The sequence below is a fragment of the Peromyscus leucopus genome, chromosome 8b (genome assembly GCF_004664715.2).
Source record: "Peromyscus leucopus breed LL Stock chromosome 8b, UCI_PerLeu_2.1, whole genome shotgun sequence".
Lineage (NCBI taxonomy): Eukaryota > Metazoa > Chordata > Mammalia > Rodentia > Cricetidae > Peromyscus > Peromyscus leucopus.
In genome coordinates this window covers 63,395,684-63,411,579 of record NC_051086.1, presented here as the reverse complement: position 1 = coordinate 63,411,579, position 15,896 = coordinate 63,395,684, and the positions used below count along the sequence as shown (strand labels likewise).

The window sequence follows — 15,896 nt, the reverse complement described above, 5'->3', positions numbered from 1 at the left end:
CATCTCAATGGCCCTTATTAAAATTGAAAAACAATTATTATATTTCATTTTTTTAATTGTTTCTGAGACAGGGTCTTATTATGTTGCTCTGCCTAGATCTCTTTTATGTTGACCAGTCTGGTCTTGAACTCCTAGGGACCCACTTGCCCCTGCCTCCTGAGTGCTGGGATTAAAGCTGCGCCTAGCTGTAAGATACTTTCATTCATCTGTTTGTGTGTGTGTGTGTGTGTGTGTGTGTTGGGGGTGGGCAATTAGGTACCGTAGTATGTGTGTGGTGGTCAGAGGACAACTTGTAGAAGTTGGTTTTCTCCTTTTACCTACACTGGTAGTCTAGGATAGTTAATTTCCATCATGGTGGGTTTGTTTGTTTGTACTTCCTGGTACTGTCTTTTCAGTTATGGTTGATGTAACACTTTATAGGGGAATTTTGATCATCCTGAAGAAATTCTTAAGGGCGAGTTGGCACGGATCATTTACAAAAATTCTGTAAGCAAGATTAAAGGTAAGAATCCTCTGGATATTTTTTTGGTAGGCATTCTCTTTGTGATGAGAAGGACTATTAGCTTGTAGGCAAAATGTACTGTATCCTTCAGAAAAAGCTTCCTTCTGAGCTATCATCGGGCATTTCAATAAGGTTTTATTGAGTAGTCAACTGACTTGGGGGAGTTAAAAAGGAGTAAATGATTTAATCTTTGTCTTATGCCCTTAAGTTTATGAAACTTAGAAGTAGCTAGAAATATTTCAAAACATTAATAATGTCTTTGTTTATGTGGTAGGGATATAGGATGATATTTTTTCTCTGTTCCATTTAAAATAAAGTCACCACAAGAAGGCTAACTATGGGCATAGCTCAGTGGTACACTATGCATGAGGTCATGGTTCAACCCAGCAGCAGGAAAACAAAAAAAAAAAGCTTGACGTGGTGCTACCTAACACCTGCTGAGACAGGAGGATCATGATGAATTGGAGGCCAGTCTGTGGTGGGGCTTGTAGCTCAGTGATAGAGTGCTTGCTTAGCATGCACAAGACCCTAGGTTTCATCCCTACCGTTAGGGCTCAGGGAGGAGTAGAGGCCAGTCATGGCTATATAGTAAAACCCTGTCTCAGAGCAAAAGACAACAACTCCCAAAGACTAACTCTAACACATAAAGAAAACAGTACTTTTTGAGTAAAGTCTGCCTTTACAATTTAAGTACCAACAAACTTCCCTTGATTTTTTTTAAAATTTTAGGTGCAGAATTTCATGTGTCACTTCTTTCAATTGCACAACTATTTGATTTTGCCAAGGATCTACAAAAAGAAATTTATGATGAGTAAGTAAAACAGTGGTAAGGCGAACATGTCTATTTCTGTCTTGTGATAAATAAAGACTGGGGAGGAGTGAAGAAGAATATATACCTGTCGGTGGTGGTGCACACCTTTAGTTCCAGCACTCTGGAGGCAGAGGCAGGTGGATCTCTGAGTTTGAGACCAGCCTGGTCTACAGAGTGAGTTCCAGGACAGCCAGGGCTGTTACACAGAGAAACCATCTTGGGGGGAAAATATATAATATATATATATATATATATATATATATATATATATACATATATACACACACACACACACACACACACACACACATATATACACTTTACAAACTTTTAGGAAAAATTATGTAAATTATGTTATATTATGAATAGAAAATATATATATTCCTGCAGGTTTTTTTTGTTTGACATAAGGCTTCATTTCAGACATAGAATGCATTTTACACATATCCTAAAAGCTTGCCGGGAGGAAGTGGCGCACACCTTTAATCCCAGCACTGGGGAGGCAGAGCCAGGTGGATCTCTGTGAGTTCGTCCGAGGCCAGCCTGGTCTACAGATCAAGATCCAGGACAGGCACCACAGCTACACAGAGAAACCCTGTCTTGAAAAACAAAACAAAACAACAAAAAAACACATCCTAAAAGCTTATGTCAATACACATTCTTCTTTTCTGCAAAATTAGAATTGTATTCGTAACTCATTATAGCTTAGTGCTGTTGATAATTTAACCTGCAGTGTCTGGTTCTGCTATTTAAGAATTATTTGCCCAGCACTTGGGAGGCAGAGCTAGGCAGATCTCTGTTAGTTCTAGGCCATCCTGGTCTACAGAGTGAGATCCAGGATAGGCACCAAAACTACACAGAAAAACTCTGTCTTGAAAAACAAACAAACAAAAATTATTTTGTGTGTATTAGTTAATTTTTGTGCTGTGATGAAACGCCATGACCAAAAACAACTTACAGAAGAAAGAGTGTATTTTAGCTTATGGTTCTAGAGGGTTGGAGTCCATAATGGTGGGCAATACAAGACATGCTGATATGAACAGGAAGCTGGCTGATCACATCTTTACCTGCACTCATGAAGCAGAGTGCGTGGATGTGGAGTATGGCTATCAACCCACATATCCTGCCCTCAGTGATATCCTTTCTCCCACAAGCTATACTTTCTTAAGATTCCATAACTTCCAGCCGGGCGTTGGTGGTGCACGCCTTTAATCCCAGCACTCGGGAGGCAGAGGCAGGCGGATCTCTGTGAGTTCGAGGCCAGCCTGGTCTCCAAAGCGAGTTCCAGGAAAGGTGCAAAGCTACATAGAGAACCCCTGTCTCGGGAAAAAAAAAAAAAAAAAGATTCCATAACTTCCTTAAACAGTGCTTCAAACTAGAGACCATGTGTTCAAATCCATGGGCCTTTGGGAGGAATGTTTCTCATTCAAACCATTGATAGTGCTTACATTAGGTACTTCCATTCTTAGGTTCCATTTCTGGGGTCATGGGAGATAAGCTAGAACATGCATCAGTTTTTTCTTTGGATGTCTTCAGGGTTCTGGTAGAGGATATAGATTGTGTTTTTTCTCTGCCTCTGTTTGAAGAATTCAAGAGCCCAGGCTCTTCAGGCTTCTATGGCTGAAGGTAACTACTGATCTGATTTGGAGCGCTATCATGATTTTTTTTTTTTTTTTTTCATTTTGAGACAGGTCTCTTTTTGTACTCCTGGCTATTCTGGAACTAGCTCTATAGACCAGGTTGGCCTGAAACACACAGAGATCCACCTACCTCTGCCTTCCAGGTGCTTGAATTAAAGGTGTGCACCACCACTGCCCAACTTAAGCTACTATAATTTTTTTTAAAGATTTATTAATTTATGTGTATGGGTGTTTTGTCTGCGTGTTCATCTATACACCAGAAGAGGGCGTAGGAAGGAATTCATGAGGACTACAAATTATAGATGCTTGTAAGCTGCTACATACATGCTGGGAATTGAACTCAGGACCTCTAGAAGAGCAGCTGGCGCTGTTAACCACTGAGCCATCTCTTCAGCCCCCAAGCTATTATAATTTTAAAGTTAATATTTGTTGGGGTTCTGTTCCTATTTATTTATTTATTTATTTATTTAAAGCAGGGTCTGGAACTCACTATGTAGCCCAGGCTGGCCTTGAATTTGTGGGAATCACTGTGCCTCAGGCTTCTGAATGCTGGGAATATAGGCTTGTGCCACCATGTCCAGCTAAAAGTTAACATTTGTAAATGATGCCTGAAACATTCTGAAATCTAATTGATATATAACAACTCTGTTCCATTGATAAGTCTGTACGTTATGCTCTTCTGGAAAGCCCATCAGGAAATGACTGTTGTGGTGGTGCAGCTGTAAAAGGGTATCCCATGTCCTTTACAGTAGACCATCAGAACTTTGTTATGCTGGAGTTAGTCTCTTAGCATGGGACAGGTGCCAGTGAGCTGTCATTTTCAGCCTTCAGGCTCTGCACACCGACGACCCATTCACTTGGGACTATGTGGCACGGCGAGAATTAGAGATCCAGTCCCAGCCAGGTGAAGAGCAGCCTGAATCGAAACAAGCCAAAGCAGTGGAGGTGGGCCGCAGGGAGGAACGGTGCTGTGCAGTGTACGAAGAGGCCGTGAAGACCCTGCCTACGGGTGAGTGTGAAACTGACACTGTCAACACTTACATTGGGATGGGAAGTCTCCCTGTTGAGGGATAGAGCTCAGTGGTGGAGTACTTACCCAGCAAGCGTGTGCCCCGAGTTCTGTCCCCATTAGAAGAGAAAAAAAAGGAAGAAAATCTCAGTAGAGGCGTTTACAGTGTGCCTGGCTTTCTTTTTCTTCCCTTAAATTAAAAAAGTAATTACATGCCGGGCGTTGGTGGCGCACGCCTTTAATCCCAGAACTCGGGAGGCAGAGCCAGGCGGATCTCTGTGAGTTCGAGGCCAGCCTGGTCTACAAAGTGAGCTCCAGGAAAGGCGCAAAGCTACACAGAGAAACCCTGTCTCGAAAAAAATCAAAAAAAAAAAAAAAATCAAAAAAAAAAAAAAAAAAAGTAATTACATGTATTTATTTATTGTGTGTGTATATGTGTGTGAATGCATGCCACAGCATACATTTGGTAGTCAGAGGACAACTCATTAGAGTGGGTTCTCTCCTGATACGTGGGTCCTACTTAGGAAGTGGGCTGAGGTCATCAGGATTGGCGTCAAGAGCCTTTATCTGTTGAGATGTCTTGCTAGCCTCTTTATACCCCCTTTTCTCTTTTGAGACAAGACCTCATGTATTCCAGGCTATCCTCAGTCTACCATATAAGCCATGATGACCTTGAACTTCAGGACCAGTATGTGTGGTGCCTCACATATGCTAGACAAGCATTCAATCACCTGAGCTGTATTATTAACCCTATATGCCTCTTTCTAGTTGCTCTCTCTGTGATGATGAAAAACTAGAGTTTTTCATGATGAGCGTTCGTGTAACCCGGGCTGGCCTTGAACTCCTGACCCACCTGCCTCTGCCTCCTGTGTACTGGAATTATAAGTGTATGCTAGAGTTTTCATGAACTTCTTCAGCAATGGAGGTATTTAGACTCATCTGTCTGGCATCGATACTTAGTATAACTCAAGGGATGGAGGTGTAGCTTATTTGGAAAGTGCTCTCACAGAGCACATGAAGCCCTGGGTTTGATCTCCAGCACTGTAATAAACTGCAAGTGCTGGTGCATACTTATAATGCACCCTGGAGGTGACGACAGGAAGATCTGAAGGTCAAGGTTATCCTTAGCTATATAGTGAGTTTGAGGCCACTCTAGGCTGCATGAGACCCTGTCTCAAAAACAAAAAACAAATAAGCCAATCCCTAAACCCCAAGAGATTATTATAATAGTTTAAGTATTATCCTGTATCTTTCTTTTTTCTTTTCTTTTTCTTTGTGTGTATGTGTGTGTTTTGGTTGGGGAGACAGGGTCTCACTATGTAGCCCTGGCTGGCCCAGGACTTCTCAGGTAGGCCAGCCTCAAACTCACAGAGATCTGTCTGCTGGGATTAAAGGTGTGAATCACTACATGTGGCTTCATCTTGTATCTTTCCTTAGAGATTACATTCTTGTTTAGTAATATTGGAAATAAAGGCAGTGGAGATAGCCAGCCTAGACAAAGATTTTGAGTTTATGTCCTTGCGCCGTTGATTTTCCCAAATATCTGATGTTTGATTCTCTATAATGGGAGTAGCATTATTTTTTTTTTTAGCTAGGTTAATTTAAACTTTTCTTTTGCTTTTTGTTTTTGTTTTTTGTTTCTCAAGACAGGGTTTCTTTGTGTATCTTGGCTGTTCTGGAACTCCATCTGTAGGCCATGCTGGCCTGGAACTCACAGATCCACCTGTCTTCTGCCTCCTGAGTACTGGGATTAAAGGAATAGGCCACTAAGCCTGGCTTAAATTTTTTTGTTTTGTTTTGTTTTGTTTTTTTGTTTTTTGTTTTTTTCTGAGACAGCGTTTCTCTCTGTAGCTTTGTATCTTTCCTGGAACTCACTTTGTAGACTAGGCTGGCCTTGAACTCACAGAGATCTGCCTGGCTCTGCCCCCCGAGTGCTGGGATTAAAGGTGTGTGCCACCACTGCCTGGCTAAAGTTTGTTTTTAAAAACAATTTATTTTTATTATTTTCATTTTATGTGTATGTATTTTGGTACCTGTGAATGAATAATGTCATGTGTGCTGGTGTCCACAGAAGCTAAAAGAGGTTGTCTGATCCCTTGGAGCTGGAGTTACAGGTGGTTGTGAGCCACCCAGTTTGGATGTTAGGATCCTAACTCAGGTCCTCTGGAAGAGCAGCAAGTACTCTCAACCACTGGGGCATCTTCAGCTATTGACTTAAACATTTTCCTAGAGCAGTTTCCCTTTGAAAGGAAGATGTTTGGACTAAGAGGATAGTGAGCTAATTGATGTCATTTGATTTTTCCAGAGGCTATGTGGAAGTGTTACATCAACTTTTGCTTGGAAAGGTTTTCTAAGAAGACCAGTAGTGTACCCCTCAGAGGGCAGGTAAGGATTTCCATTGTATAGCTACAGTGGTTGGTTAGAAAGTGTCTGTCTACTAGACAGGGACGGAGTTCTTTTGGGGTCTGGGCCAGGTTCCAGAATTTCAGACTTAGCCACTCGATTTTTCACTGTGGGCGACCTGTCTGCTTTGCTCTATTCTGGGTATAGGATAGGAGGGCTTTCCGCTGATTGGGCTGTGCCAAGTGCAGGGGCATAGCTCACCTCATCATGAGTGACACCCCATTCGGAACTGAGCCCCATCTCTGAATCTCAGAAACGTGCAAGAGCACTTTGTCCAGATCAGTGGACAGAGACCCCTGCTGGATTCTGTTTAATGACCCCAGATGTTTCTGATTTCAGAGGCTGGAAAGAACCATGTTTGCATTCAGGAAGGCCCATGAACTGAAGCTCCTTTCTGAAGTCCAGTACAAGCAGTGGGTAAGGCCATAGGAAGCACATTCATTGCCCGTTACCTATGCTTCATTCTGATTTAACATCGAGGACACCAGAACAGGAAAGTCAGAGAGAGCCTGCTTGGCATCCCCTCCCGCTTTCTCCTTTCCTTTCCTTCCTTCCGTGTCTCTCGACTCTTCTCTTACACATCCCCCTCCCCACATTTTTAAAGGATTTTTTTGTTTTGTTTCTTGAAACAGGGTTTCTCTGTGTAGCAGTCCTCGCTGTCCTGGAACTCTCTCTGTAGACCAGGCTGAACTCAGAGATCCGTCTGTCTTTGCCTCTTGAGTGCACCACCACTAACCGGCGAAGGATTTCTTTTTTATTTTATGTGTTTGAGTGTTTTGCCTGTACATATGTATGTATAACATGTATGTGCAGGCTGGAAGAGGGTTTTGGATCTCATGGAACTGGAGTTATAGATGGTCGTTTACGACATGTGGGTGCTGAGAATTGAACCCGGGTCCTCTGGAAGAATAACCGGTGCTCTTAACTGCAGGGCCTTCTGTCCAGCCCTTCTCTCTTCTGTCCTCTCCCTTTCTCTACCTCTCTCTTCCCCTTCCCTCTGCTCCCCATTCTTTCTCCCACCTTCTCCTCCTCAGCCCTTTCCCTTCCCATCCCCTCCCCTCCCTCTGCTCTCCTTCCTCCTCCTCCTCTCCCCTCTGCAGTGTTGGTGCTGTGGCCCCAGTTCTTGGGAGGTGGAGACAGGCAGGCTCCCTGGAGCTCATCTCTCCAGTGCAGCTGCTTAGGGGGCCCCAGTTCAGTGAGAAGCACTGTCTCAGAACATGAGTGGGGGGCCGGGAGACGTCTCGGCTGGTACATGCTTGCTGTATAAGTGTTGGGACCAGGGTTTGGATCCCCAGCACCTACGTACATGCCTGGAATTCTGGTGTGCTTAGGGGAAGACAGGATGCCCAGAGGAACCTGGCTAGTTAGATTAGCTGAGAGGTGAGCTCTGGGTTTAGTTGAGACCCTGCCTTAATGAATGAGGTGGAGAGATAGGGTTGAAGCTAATAACAGCCTTGGACCTCCATATGCACAAGTACACTATGCATGTGTGCCAGCATGTACATATGTACCTACATGCATGTGAGCACATACATATATACACATCACACACATAGATACATGCCAAAAAAAAGAGAATCATTGTGGAAAGCACCCAAATCAAGCTCTGGCTTCTATGTGCACACACACACACACACACACACACACACACACACACACACACACCTATATTAAAATGCATATGTGTACACTCATACAAACATATGTATAACTTAAACACACAAATAAATGTAAAAATCACAAGATTATTCTGTATTTTCTCATAGTCTTTTGGGTAAAGTTATTCAAACTTTTTTATTTTTTTTATTTTTTTTTTTTTTATTTTTTTTGGTTTTTCGAGACAGGGTTTCTCTGTGTAGCTTTGCGCCTTTCCTGGAACTCACTTGGTAGCCCAGGCTGGCCTCGAACTCACAGAGATCCGCCTGGCTCTGCCTCCCGAGTGCTGGGATTAAAGGCGTGCGCCACCACCGCCCGGCTCAAACTTTTTTAGAAAATTTATCCTGCCAGGCGGTGGTGGCGCACGCCTTTAATCCCAGCACTCGGGAGGCAGAGCCAGGCGGATCTCTGTGAGTTCGAGGCCAGCCTGGGCTACCAAGTGAGTTCCAGGAAAGGCGCAAAGCTACACAGAGAAACCCTGTCTCGAAAAACAAAACAAAACAAAATTTATTCTAACTTCTTACCTTGATCTTTCCTTATATTTCCAGAAACATCTACTTTAGTCTTCTCTTTGGCATCCCACCCTCCAGTCATGCTAAACATGAATTTCCTCTGGTGCTAAGACGTCTCTGTCTTCAGCCCCTTGTGCAAACTGGTTGGAGAGCCTTGACTTTTCCGGTTCTGTGTTTCCCTGTCTTCCTGTTTCTCCTTAAGTCTGAGCTTGACTGCTTCCTTTCCTGAAGTCCCTTCCTCGTCCCTGCCATACACAGTGCTGGTCCTGCTGCCCTGCACTCTGTGTGCCACAGAGCTCGTGAGCCTCGAAGCTCTGTGGGCAGGGAGGAAGGTCTGATTTGCTCAGTATTTCATTTCGCCTTTAACGATGCAGAGTAAATGTACTTGCTGAAGGAACTAGTTACAAACTGCTATTCACTGGTTTTTTTTCACAATATTGTAAAATTAGACTGTTACTAGTTTTTTTCCCTCTATAATAAACTAGTATGGATACAAGAATATTGAACAGATAAGATTTTCTTTTTTCTTTTTAGGTCGTTATTTTTTAAAGTAAAATCTAAGACTCAACACTTCCATGATTCTTTGTTTTGTTTATTTGTTTTAAAGACTATTTTTATGTGTGTGAGTGTTTTGCCTGCATGTACATCTTCACATCACATGTGTACCTGGTGCCTTAGGAAGCCAGAAAAGGGTGTTGGATCCCCTGAGACTGGGGTATATACTGTTGTGAGCCGAATGTGGGTACTGGGAATTGAACCCAGGTCTTCTGGAAGAGCAGCTACTGCTTTTAATCCCTGAACCTTAACCTCTCCAGTTCCCCCCCCCCATGATTCTTGTTGTATAGTGTCAAATTACATTTTGAAAAAGTTATACCAGTTAAGTACATTGAACGAATACATTTCCTTCTGAATCTATAGATACTGTTTTTACCTTTATTATGCTCTAGTTAGTGGGTATGGGTTCTAGCTTAAATTACTTAGACTCTCTGCTTTTCATCCCTTTTCTGATGAAAGGAATATCATTACTCTGTGTATATATGTGTCATGATACGTGTGTGAGGAGAGTGTTTTTGGGAGGTGCTTCTTCCTTGCAGTGTGGGATCCCAAGAGAGAACTCAGCTGGCTGGGTTGCCCAGCAGACATCGTTCCCTGCTGAGCCATCTCTCTCCTCAGCTCTCCTCTCTGACTTTCGGATAGTCCTGTGGGTAGGAGCAGGGGAGGAGGAGGAATTCTAGATGCCCTTTGTGCCTCTAGCAGCTATGGTAAAAGGTGTAGTGGGAAGACTGTTGAGATTGTTGTCATAAATAGTCTTTATATGCCTCTATTCATCTATGTCGTTTTGCTTCCCAGTGGCTCTTTACAGTATGCTTTGTCTTTCTTAGATTGACTTGTTGCTGCGTCAGGACCTCTTTAAAGAGGCTTTGCAGGTGGCAGAAGATGGGACGGAATTGTTCAAGGACTCTGCAGCAATGTGGCAGCTGAAGCTGCAGGTGCTCATTGGGTCAAAGAGCCCGGATGTAGCGACGCAGTTTGAAGAAGCCTTTGCACGCCTCAAACCCCAGGTCCGTGAAGTCTGTCTTTCATATTTCGTTCTCTTTATTTATTTTTATTATTTTATGTGTATGAGTGTTTTGCCTGCATGTATGTCTGTGTCTCAAGTGTGTGTGCCTGGTGCCCAAGGAGGTGTTGCATCTCCATGTTGGTGTTGGGACTGGAACCCGGGTCCTTTGTAACCACAAGTGTCCTTGACCACAGAGCCAACTCTCAGTCCTTATATTTTACTCTTTTTGGAAAACTGGTTGGTTGATTTGTTTTGTTTTTTGTTTTTAAAAGACGGGGTCTCATGTAGCCCAGGCTGGCCTAAGGAGAACCTTGATCTTTGACTCTTCTGCTTCCGCCTCCTGAGTGCTGGGACTTTTAGGCACACTTCCCCATGTCTGCTTTATCTAGTGCTGGGGACTGAAGCCAGGGCTTCGTGAGGCTAAGCAGCACTCTACCCCTGAGCTGGATCTCCAGCCCTCTCTCTGGAAACCTCCTAAGGGTTCAGTGAAAGCTCATTTGTAATATATTGTCTAACGAGAGCAGACCCTGGAATAATTGTTGTTAAATGGTAATAGTTTGAGGATTGAGGAGAAATTACTTCTATTTCTAGTCTGTATTTGTAAGTTTATTTATTTATTTATATTTTTTTGGTTTTTTGAGACAGGGTTTCTCTGTGTAGCTTTGCGCCTTTCCTGGAGCTCACTTGGTAGCCCAGGCTGGCCTCGAACTCACAGAGATCCGCCTGGCTCTGCCTCCCGAGTGCTGGGATTAAAGGCGTGCGCTACCACCGCCCGGCTTGTATTTGTAAGTTTATTAATGTAAGATTTCTCATTCTGTTTAAATGTCTTACAAATGAGGACTACTAATAGAATATTCTCACATCTGATCATAAACTCAATTTGAAATCACAAAAATCTAAACGTTAATGTTTTAAACTTACTTTGTAGAATACTTTGTAGAAAAATCTTTCTTTTCCTTTTTTTTTTTTTTTGGCTTTTCAAGACAGATGTCTTTACATAGCCTTGGCTGTTGTAGAGCTAGCTCTGTAGACCAGGCTAGCCTCAAACTCCAGAGATCTGCCTCCCAAATGCTGGGATTAAAAGCCACCACTGCCTGAGTAAATCTTTTATACTAGTGAGTGGGAAAATGTACTGCAGAGGGTGAGGTGGGGAACAAAGTACATCACTGTTTTCTGCTGTCTGCCCCTCTCTACACAGTGAAGATCAGGCAGGCCACCCCAGATCAGTTCTTGTGAAGTAGTTCTTCCCAGACCACAGACTCATGACCTGGGTAGCTGTGGGGCTGACTGGATGTGGCTTTTCTTCACTTGCTTAGCTGAACAGTGACTGCTAATGATGGCTACAGTCAGGATCCCCTCAGATTGGACTAAACCATCAAAGTGTTGCTCTGGGTGACTTGGCTAGGGGGCTGCAATGACCATCTTCATAGTGATGAGTTTTCAGAGTACAGTGATGAGAAAGTCAGATCTAACAGGTTTTTGTTTATTTGTTTTTGTGAGCAGGTTTGCCTGCCCCTGTGGATTTCTTGGGCAGAGTGGAGTGAAAGTGCTAACAGCCAGGAGGACACTGAAGCAATCTTTAAGGTACAGGCTCCCTCTTCTGACCCTCGTGATACAGGGAATGGATGGTTCTTATCTAAGTCTCTACTTAGTGGTTTGGGGTGGGTCTTGGTAACACGTTTTGACATCACTAAGTTCCTTTACACAGCTTGTTTTTGTTTCTTTTCTTTTAACTGTAGAAAGCTATTTTAGCCGTCACAGGTGCCAATTCAGTAACTCTGAAGGAGAAATACCTGGATTGGGCTTATCGAAGCGGTGGCTACAAAAAGACCAGAGCAGTGTTTAAAAGGTACTCCCAGGTGCCCACACTCAGCCCTTCATACCCAGCCTGTGTGGATTACAGTAGTGTCTGGAGTGGTAATCAGAGGGACTGTCAAAACTTAACTTCCTCTTTCTGTTTTTGCACAGTTAAAGCAATCCATACACACAGGGGAAATGACAGCTCATTGAGGAATGTAATTTGTCACTAGTACAAGCAGCTCTGTTAGCAAATCATTTCTTTTTCTTCCTTTTCTTTTTTTGATTTTTCGAGACAGGGTTTCTCTGTGTAGCTTTGTGCCTTTCCTGGAACTCACTCTGTAGCCTAGAACTCTGATCTCAAACTCACAGAGATCCGCCTGCTTCTGCCTCCCGAGTGCTGGGATTAAAGGCGTGCGCCACCACCACTGCCTGGTGCAAATCATTTCTTTTTAAGGCAGTAGGGATTGAGCCTAGGCCCTTGCACCTAGATAAGGGCTGTACACTGAGCTGTATCTCTAGACTACTACATCATTTTAGTACTTGTTTCTTATATAGTTGATGCTACACTATAATCCCAGTTTTCAATACCGTTGCTAAGCATTAGACTGTCTCCTTTCTCCTTAGGAAAACATCTCCATAGCAGCAGTTATTTAAAATAGATGAATGAAACCTCATGTGTACAACATGCCTGTAACCCCAGGAGACTAAGTCAGGAGATCATTTGAGCCTAGCACATACAGACCAAACAGGGCAACATAGAGAAACATGTTATTAAAACAAAACAAATGAACAACAACAAAAATGTGTGGGGAATTGTTTAAGGGTGGTGAAGGGTCAGTCACTCCAAGGTGAGGCATGGGAGTGACTCCATCAGGCCTAGTTTTGCCTGAGATTGCTGCTGAGATTGCTCTGTTCAACTGCCTGCTGTGGAAGCAAAGCCTGGTTATTCATGTTTGTAGATGATAAAAGGCTTCTGACATTGTGGGAACTGACATCCACCCACTTCTTTTTAGTTTACAGGAAAGCCGTCCATTTTCAGTTGATTTTTTCAGGAAAATGATACAGTTTGAAAAGGAACAGGTGAGTATTCTGACCCCCTTCCTGCTGGAAACAGGCTCTGTGGTTATTACTCAGGGCAGCACCTTTCATTTAAAACTTTAGTTAGAGTGGAGCGCAAACTCCTGGTCTTGTTTTTTTGGAGTGTTCTCACAAGCACTCAGAATTCTCCTCACCTGACTCCATTCCTGGACTGTGTTCTGATGTAGCCCACACTTTGTTACCTGTAATGGTGCTGAGGTGCTTGCCAGGTGGAGGAGTACTTAAAGCCACAGGCCTAAGGAACTTGAAGATCATGTACTATTATTTATGTGTTATTGTAGTATACGAGTTTCAGAGCAGGGTATGGTGGCTCATGCCTTTAATCCCAGCACTCAGAGGATTGCTATGAACTCTGTACCAACCTGGGCTACATAATGAAATCTTGTCTCAAAGAAAGAAAAAGGAAGGTTTTAAGGTGGTCATAACTCTGTGTCAGAGCACAGATTCTCAAAAGGAAGAAATCCTAGCATAGGCTATACAACTGTCTGTTTATTTTTTCATTTAAATCCCACTCAGCCCCTCAAGGGTTCAAGTGTTATTCCTGGGACACCTCACAGGTTCCACCCTAAATATTTTCCCTACGTCAGTAGGGCAAAGTGCTCTCCTGGTTGACATTTGCTTCATTCTGGTAAATGTGTTTTTTCTTTTCTTTTCTTTTCTTTTCTTTTCTTTTCTTAGTTGTATTTATTTTTTGTGTGCCACAGTGTGAGTGTGACAGTCAGAGGACAGCTTTGGGAGTTGATTCTCGGCTTCTGCCTTGTGGGTGCTGGGGACTGAACTCAGGCTGTCACGCTTGGTGGCAGGTGGGTGGTGTCCTTGGCTGCTGAGCCGTCTCTGAAGTCTTGTTCTTCCTCTTTTGGGATAAGCTGAGAACTAGGCTGGTTTGGTCCTTCCCCTTCAGATACCTAACAGAAGTTGCTTAAAATACAGTCGAGATGGATTTGGTTAGACGATGAAGGCAGATCTCCTGCTTGTTTTTATAGGAACCCTGCAGGATGGCAAACCTGAGGGAGTATTACGAGAGGGCGTTGAGAGAGTTTGGCTCTACAGATTCTGGTAAGTAAACTTCAGATGTGTGTGTGTGTGTGTGTGAGTGATGCTCGTGCAGGCTCTGGGGCTGGTGGTAGGTGGGTAGAATAGTGCACCTCAGGCCCTTCTTCGAACAGTTCTACAGTGCTTTTCCTGCCTCCTTCTCTTGTGGTTTTCGAGACAAGGTTTTGCTCTGTAGGCTAGGCTATCTTGGAACCCACTACATAGCCTAGACTGGCCTCAGGTTTCTGCCAGTGCCCCTTGTCTCCACCTCTGTAGCATAGGATTTTACTTACAATTGAAGTTTGCAAGTTCTCATATCCACTAGTTCTCTTAAGGACTCTGGATCAGACAAAGATTTGCTTGGTTTGGGTCTCTCTCTATTTTTTTTTGTTTTTTCAGACAGGGTTTCTCTGTGTAACTCTGGCTGTCCTGGAACTCCCTCTGTAGACCAGGCTGGCCTCAAACAGAGATCTGCCTGCCTCTGCCTCCTGAGTGCTGGGATTAAAGACATGCTCTACCATGCCCAGCCTTGGTTTGGGTCTCATAAAAAGAAATTTATGGCCAGGCGGTAGTGGCCCACACCTTTAATCCCAGCACTTGGGAGGCAGAGCCAGGTGGATCTCTGTGAGTTCAAGGCCAGCCTGGTCTACAGAGTGAGGTCCAGGATAACCAGGACTACACAGAGAAACCCTGTCTCGAAAAACCAAAACAACAGCAACAAAGTAGAAAGGAGTTTGAAAGTTTTCACTGTAAAGAAATGATGAATGTTTGAGGCAATAGACAGGTTTAACTTTATTTAAACCTTACACAATGCTTATATGTATCAGTATTACACGGTACCTCATTTTATTCATATATTTTAAATTTTTACTTACATTAATTGTATGTGTGGAAACTTCTTAGAACTTTTTAATTGGCTTAGTACTAAATAATTGAATTTGCCTAATAGAGCCTTCCCAGCTTTCTAATTAGGTTTACAGTAATTTTTTTGTTTCCTTTTCAAGATCTTTGGATGGATTACATCAAAGAAGAATTGAGCCACCCCTTCGGTAGACCTGAGAACTGTGGGCAGATCTATTGGCGAGCCATGAAAATGCTACAGGGGCAGTCAGCAGAGCTGTTTGTAGCTAAACATGCCATGCATCAGGCTGGCCACTAGCAGAGAGTACCACCCATTTGGTGAAGTTGTACTGCAAGCCTCTAGGACGGTTTGTAGTAGGAGTCAGTGTATGAACTGTTGAGAAGTGGCAGACAGACAGGGTAGCTGATTGATTTTGTAACATTCTTTAATTGGGCATTAATCTTTGGTTCCAGAAAAGAGAACTGCCGCTGCCTTTTAAATCTAAAATACATGGAAATCATAGGCTTGAGTTTCATTTCTTGTTCCAGGACAAGCACACACCGCTCTAATCCAGACTAGGTCTGATGGAGCCAGTTCACATGCAAGAGAAAGGATAGTTTTGTGTGTTCTCCCCTTGTTGTGAAAGCCTGCGTGATGCCTGTGGAGACAGGAGGAACGAGGGCAGTGCTGAGGAGAAGCAAGCCATCTGTGATCCAAATGAGGTTGAACCTAAGGGACTTGATTCCCTGCATCAAAGTTGGATTTGCACTTCTAGATAATTCAAGAAATGGGGCCTTCCTTCACATGCAGGAACGAAGGGAGACGTGGATGAGGAACAGAGAAGGAGGTGCTGGGTATGGGGGAGTTGTCCTTTAAGAAGGTTAAGGTAACGCAGAAAGTTATTTCCTCCAAGGATTGACAGGCCAAGAAGTGTTTGTATAGAGGAGGCCCAGCAACAAAAGGACAGGCAAGGGGGTGGGGAAGTGCCTCAGTGGGAGGGATGGAGGGATGGAGGGATGGAGAGGAGGAGG

At 43.5% G+C, this 15,896-nt stretch overlaps 1 protein-coding gene across 1 annotated transcript in view; it reads left to right on the top strand.

The window, feature by feature from the left end:
• The window catches only part of Utp6 (UTP6 small subunit processome component), a 35,052-nt gene extending 19,664 nt beyond the window's left edge, over positions 1-15,388 (top strand). The window contains exons 9-19 of the mRNA XM_028866942.2: positions 421-502; positions 1,232-1,313; positions 3,778-3,962; positions 6,268-6,347; positions 6,705-6,782; positions 9,916-10,095; positions 11,598-11,678; positions 11,834-11,943; positions 12,908-12,974; positions 13,976-14,048; positions 15,029-15,388. Coding sequence (XP_028722775.1) covers positions 421-502; positions 1,232-1,313; positions 3,778-3,962; positions 6,268-6,347; positions 6,705-6,782; positions 9,916-10,095; positions 11,598-11,678; positions 11,834-11,943; positions 12,908-12,974; positions 13,976-14,048; positions 15,029-15,183 — 1,173 coding nt within the window. The 3' untranslated portion in view covers positions 15,184-15,388. The remainder of the gene's footprint in view (positions 1-420; positions 503-1,231; positions 1,314-3,777; positions 3,963-6,267; positions 6,348-6,704; positions 6,783-9,915; positions 10,096-11,597; positions 11,679-11,833; positions 11,944-12,907; positions 12,975-13,975; positions 14,049-15,028) is intronic.
• The last annotated feature ends 508 nt before the right edge of the window (positions 15,389-15,896 follow it).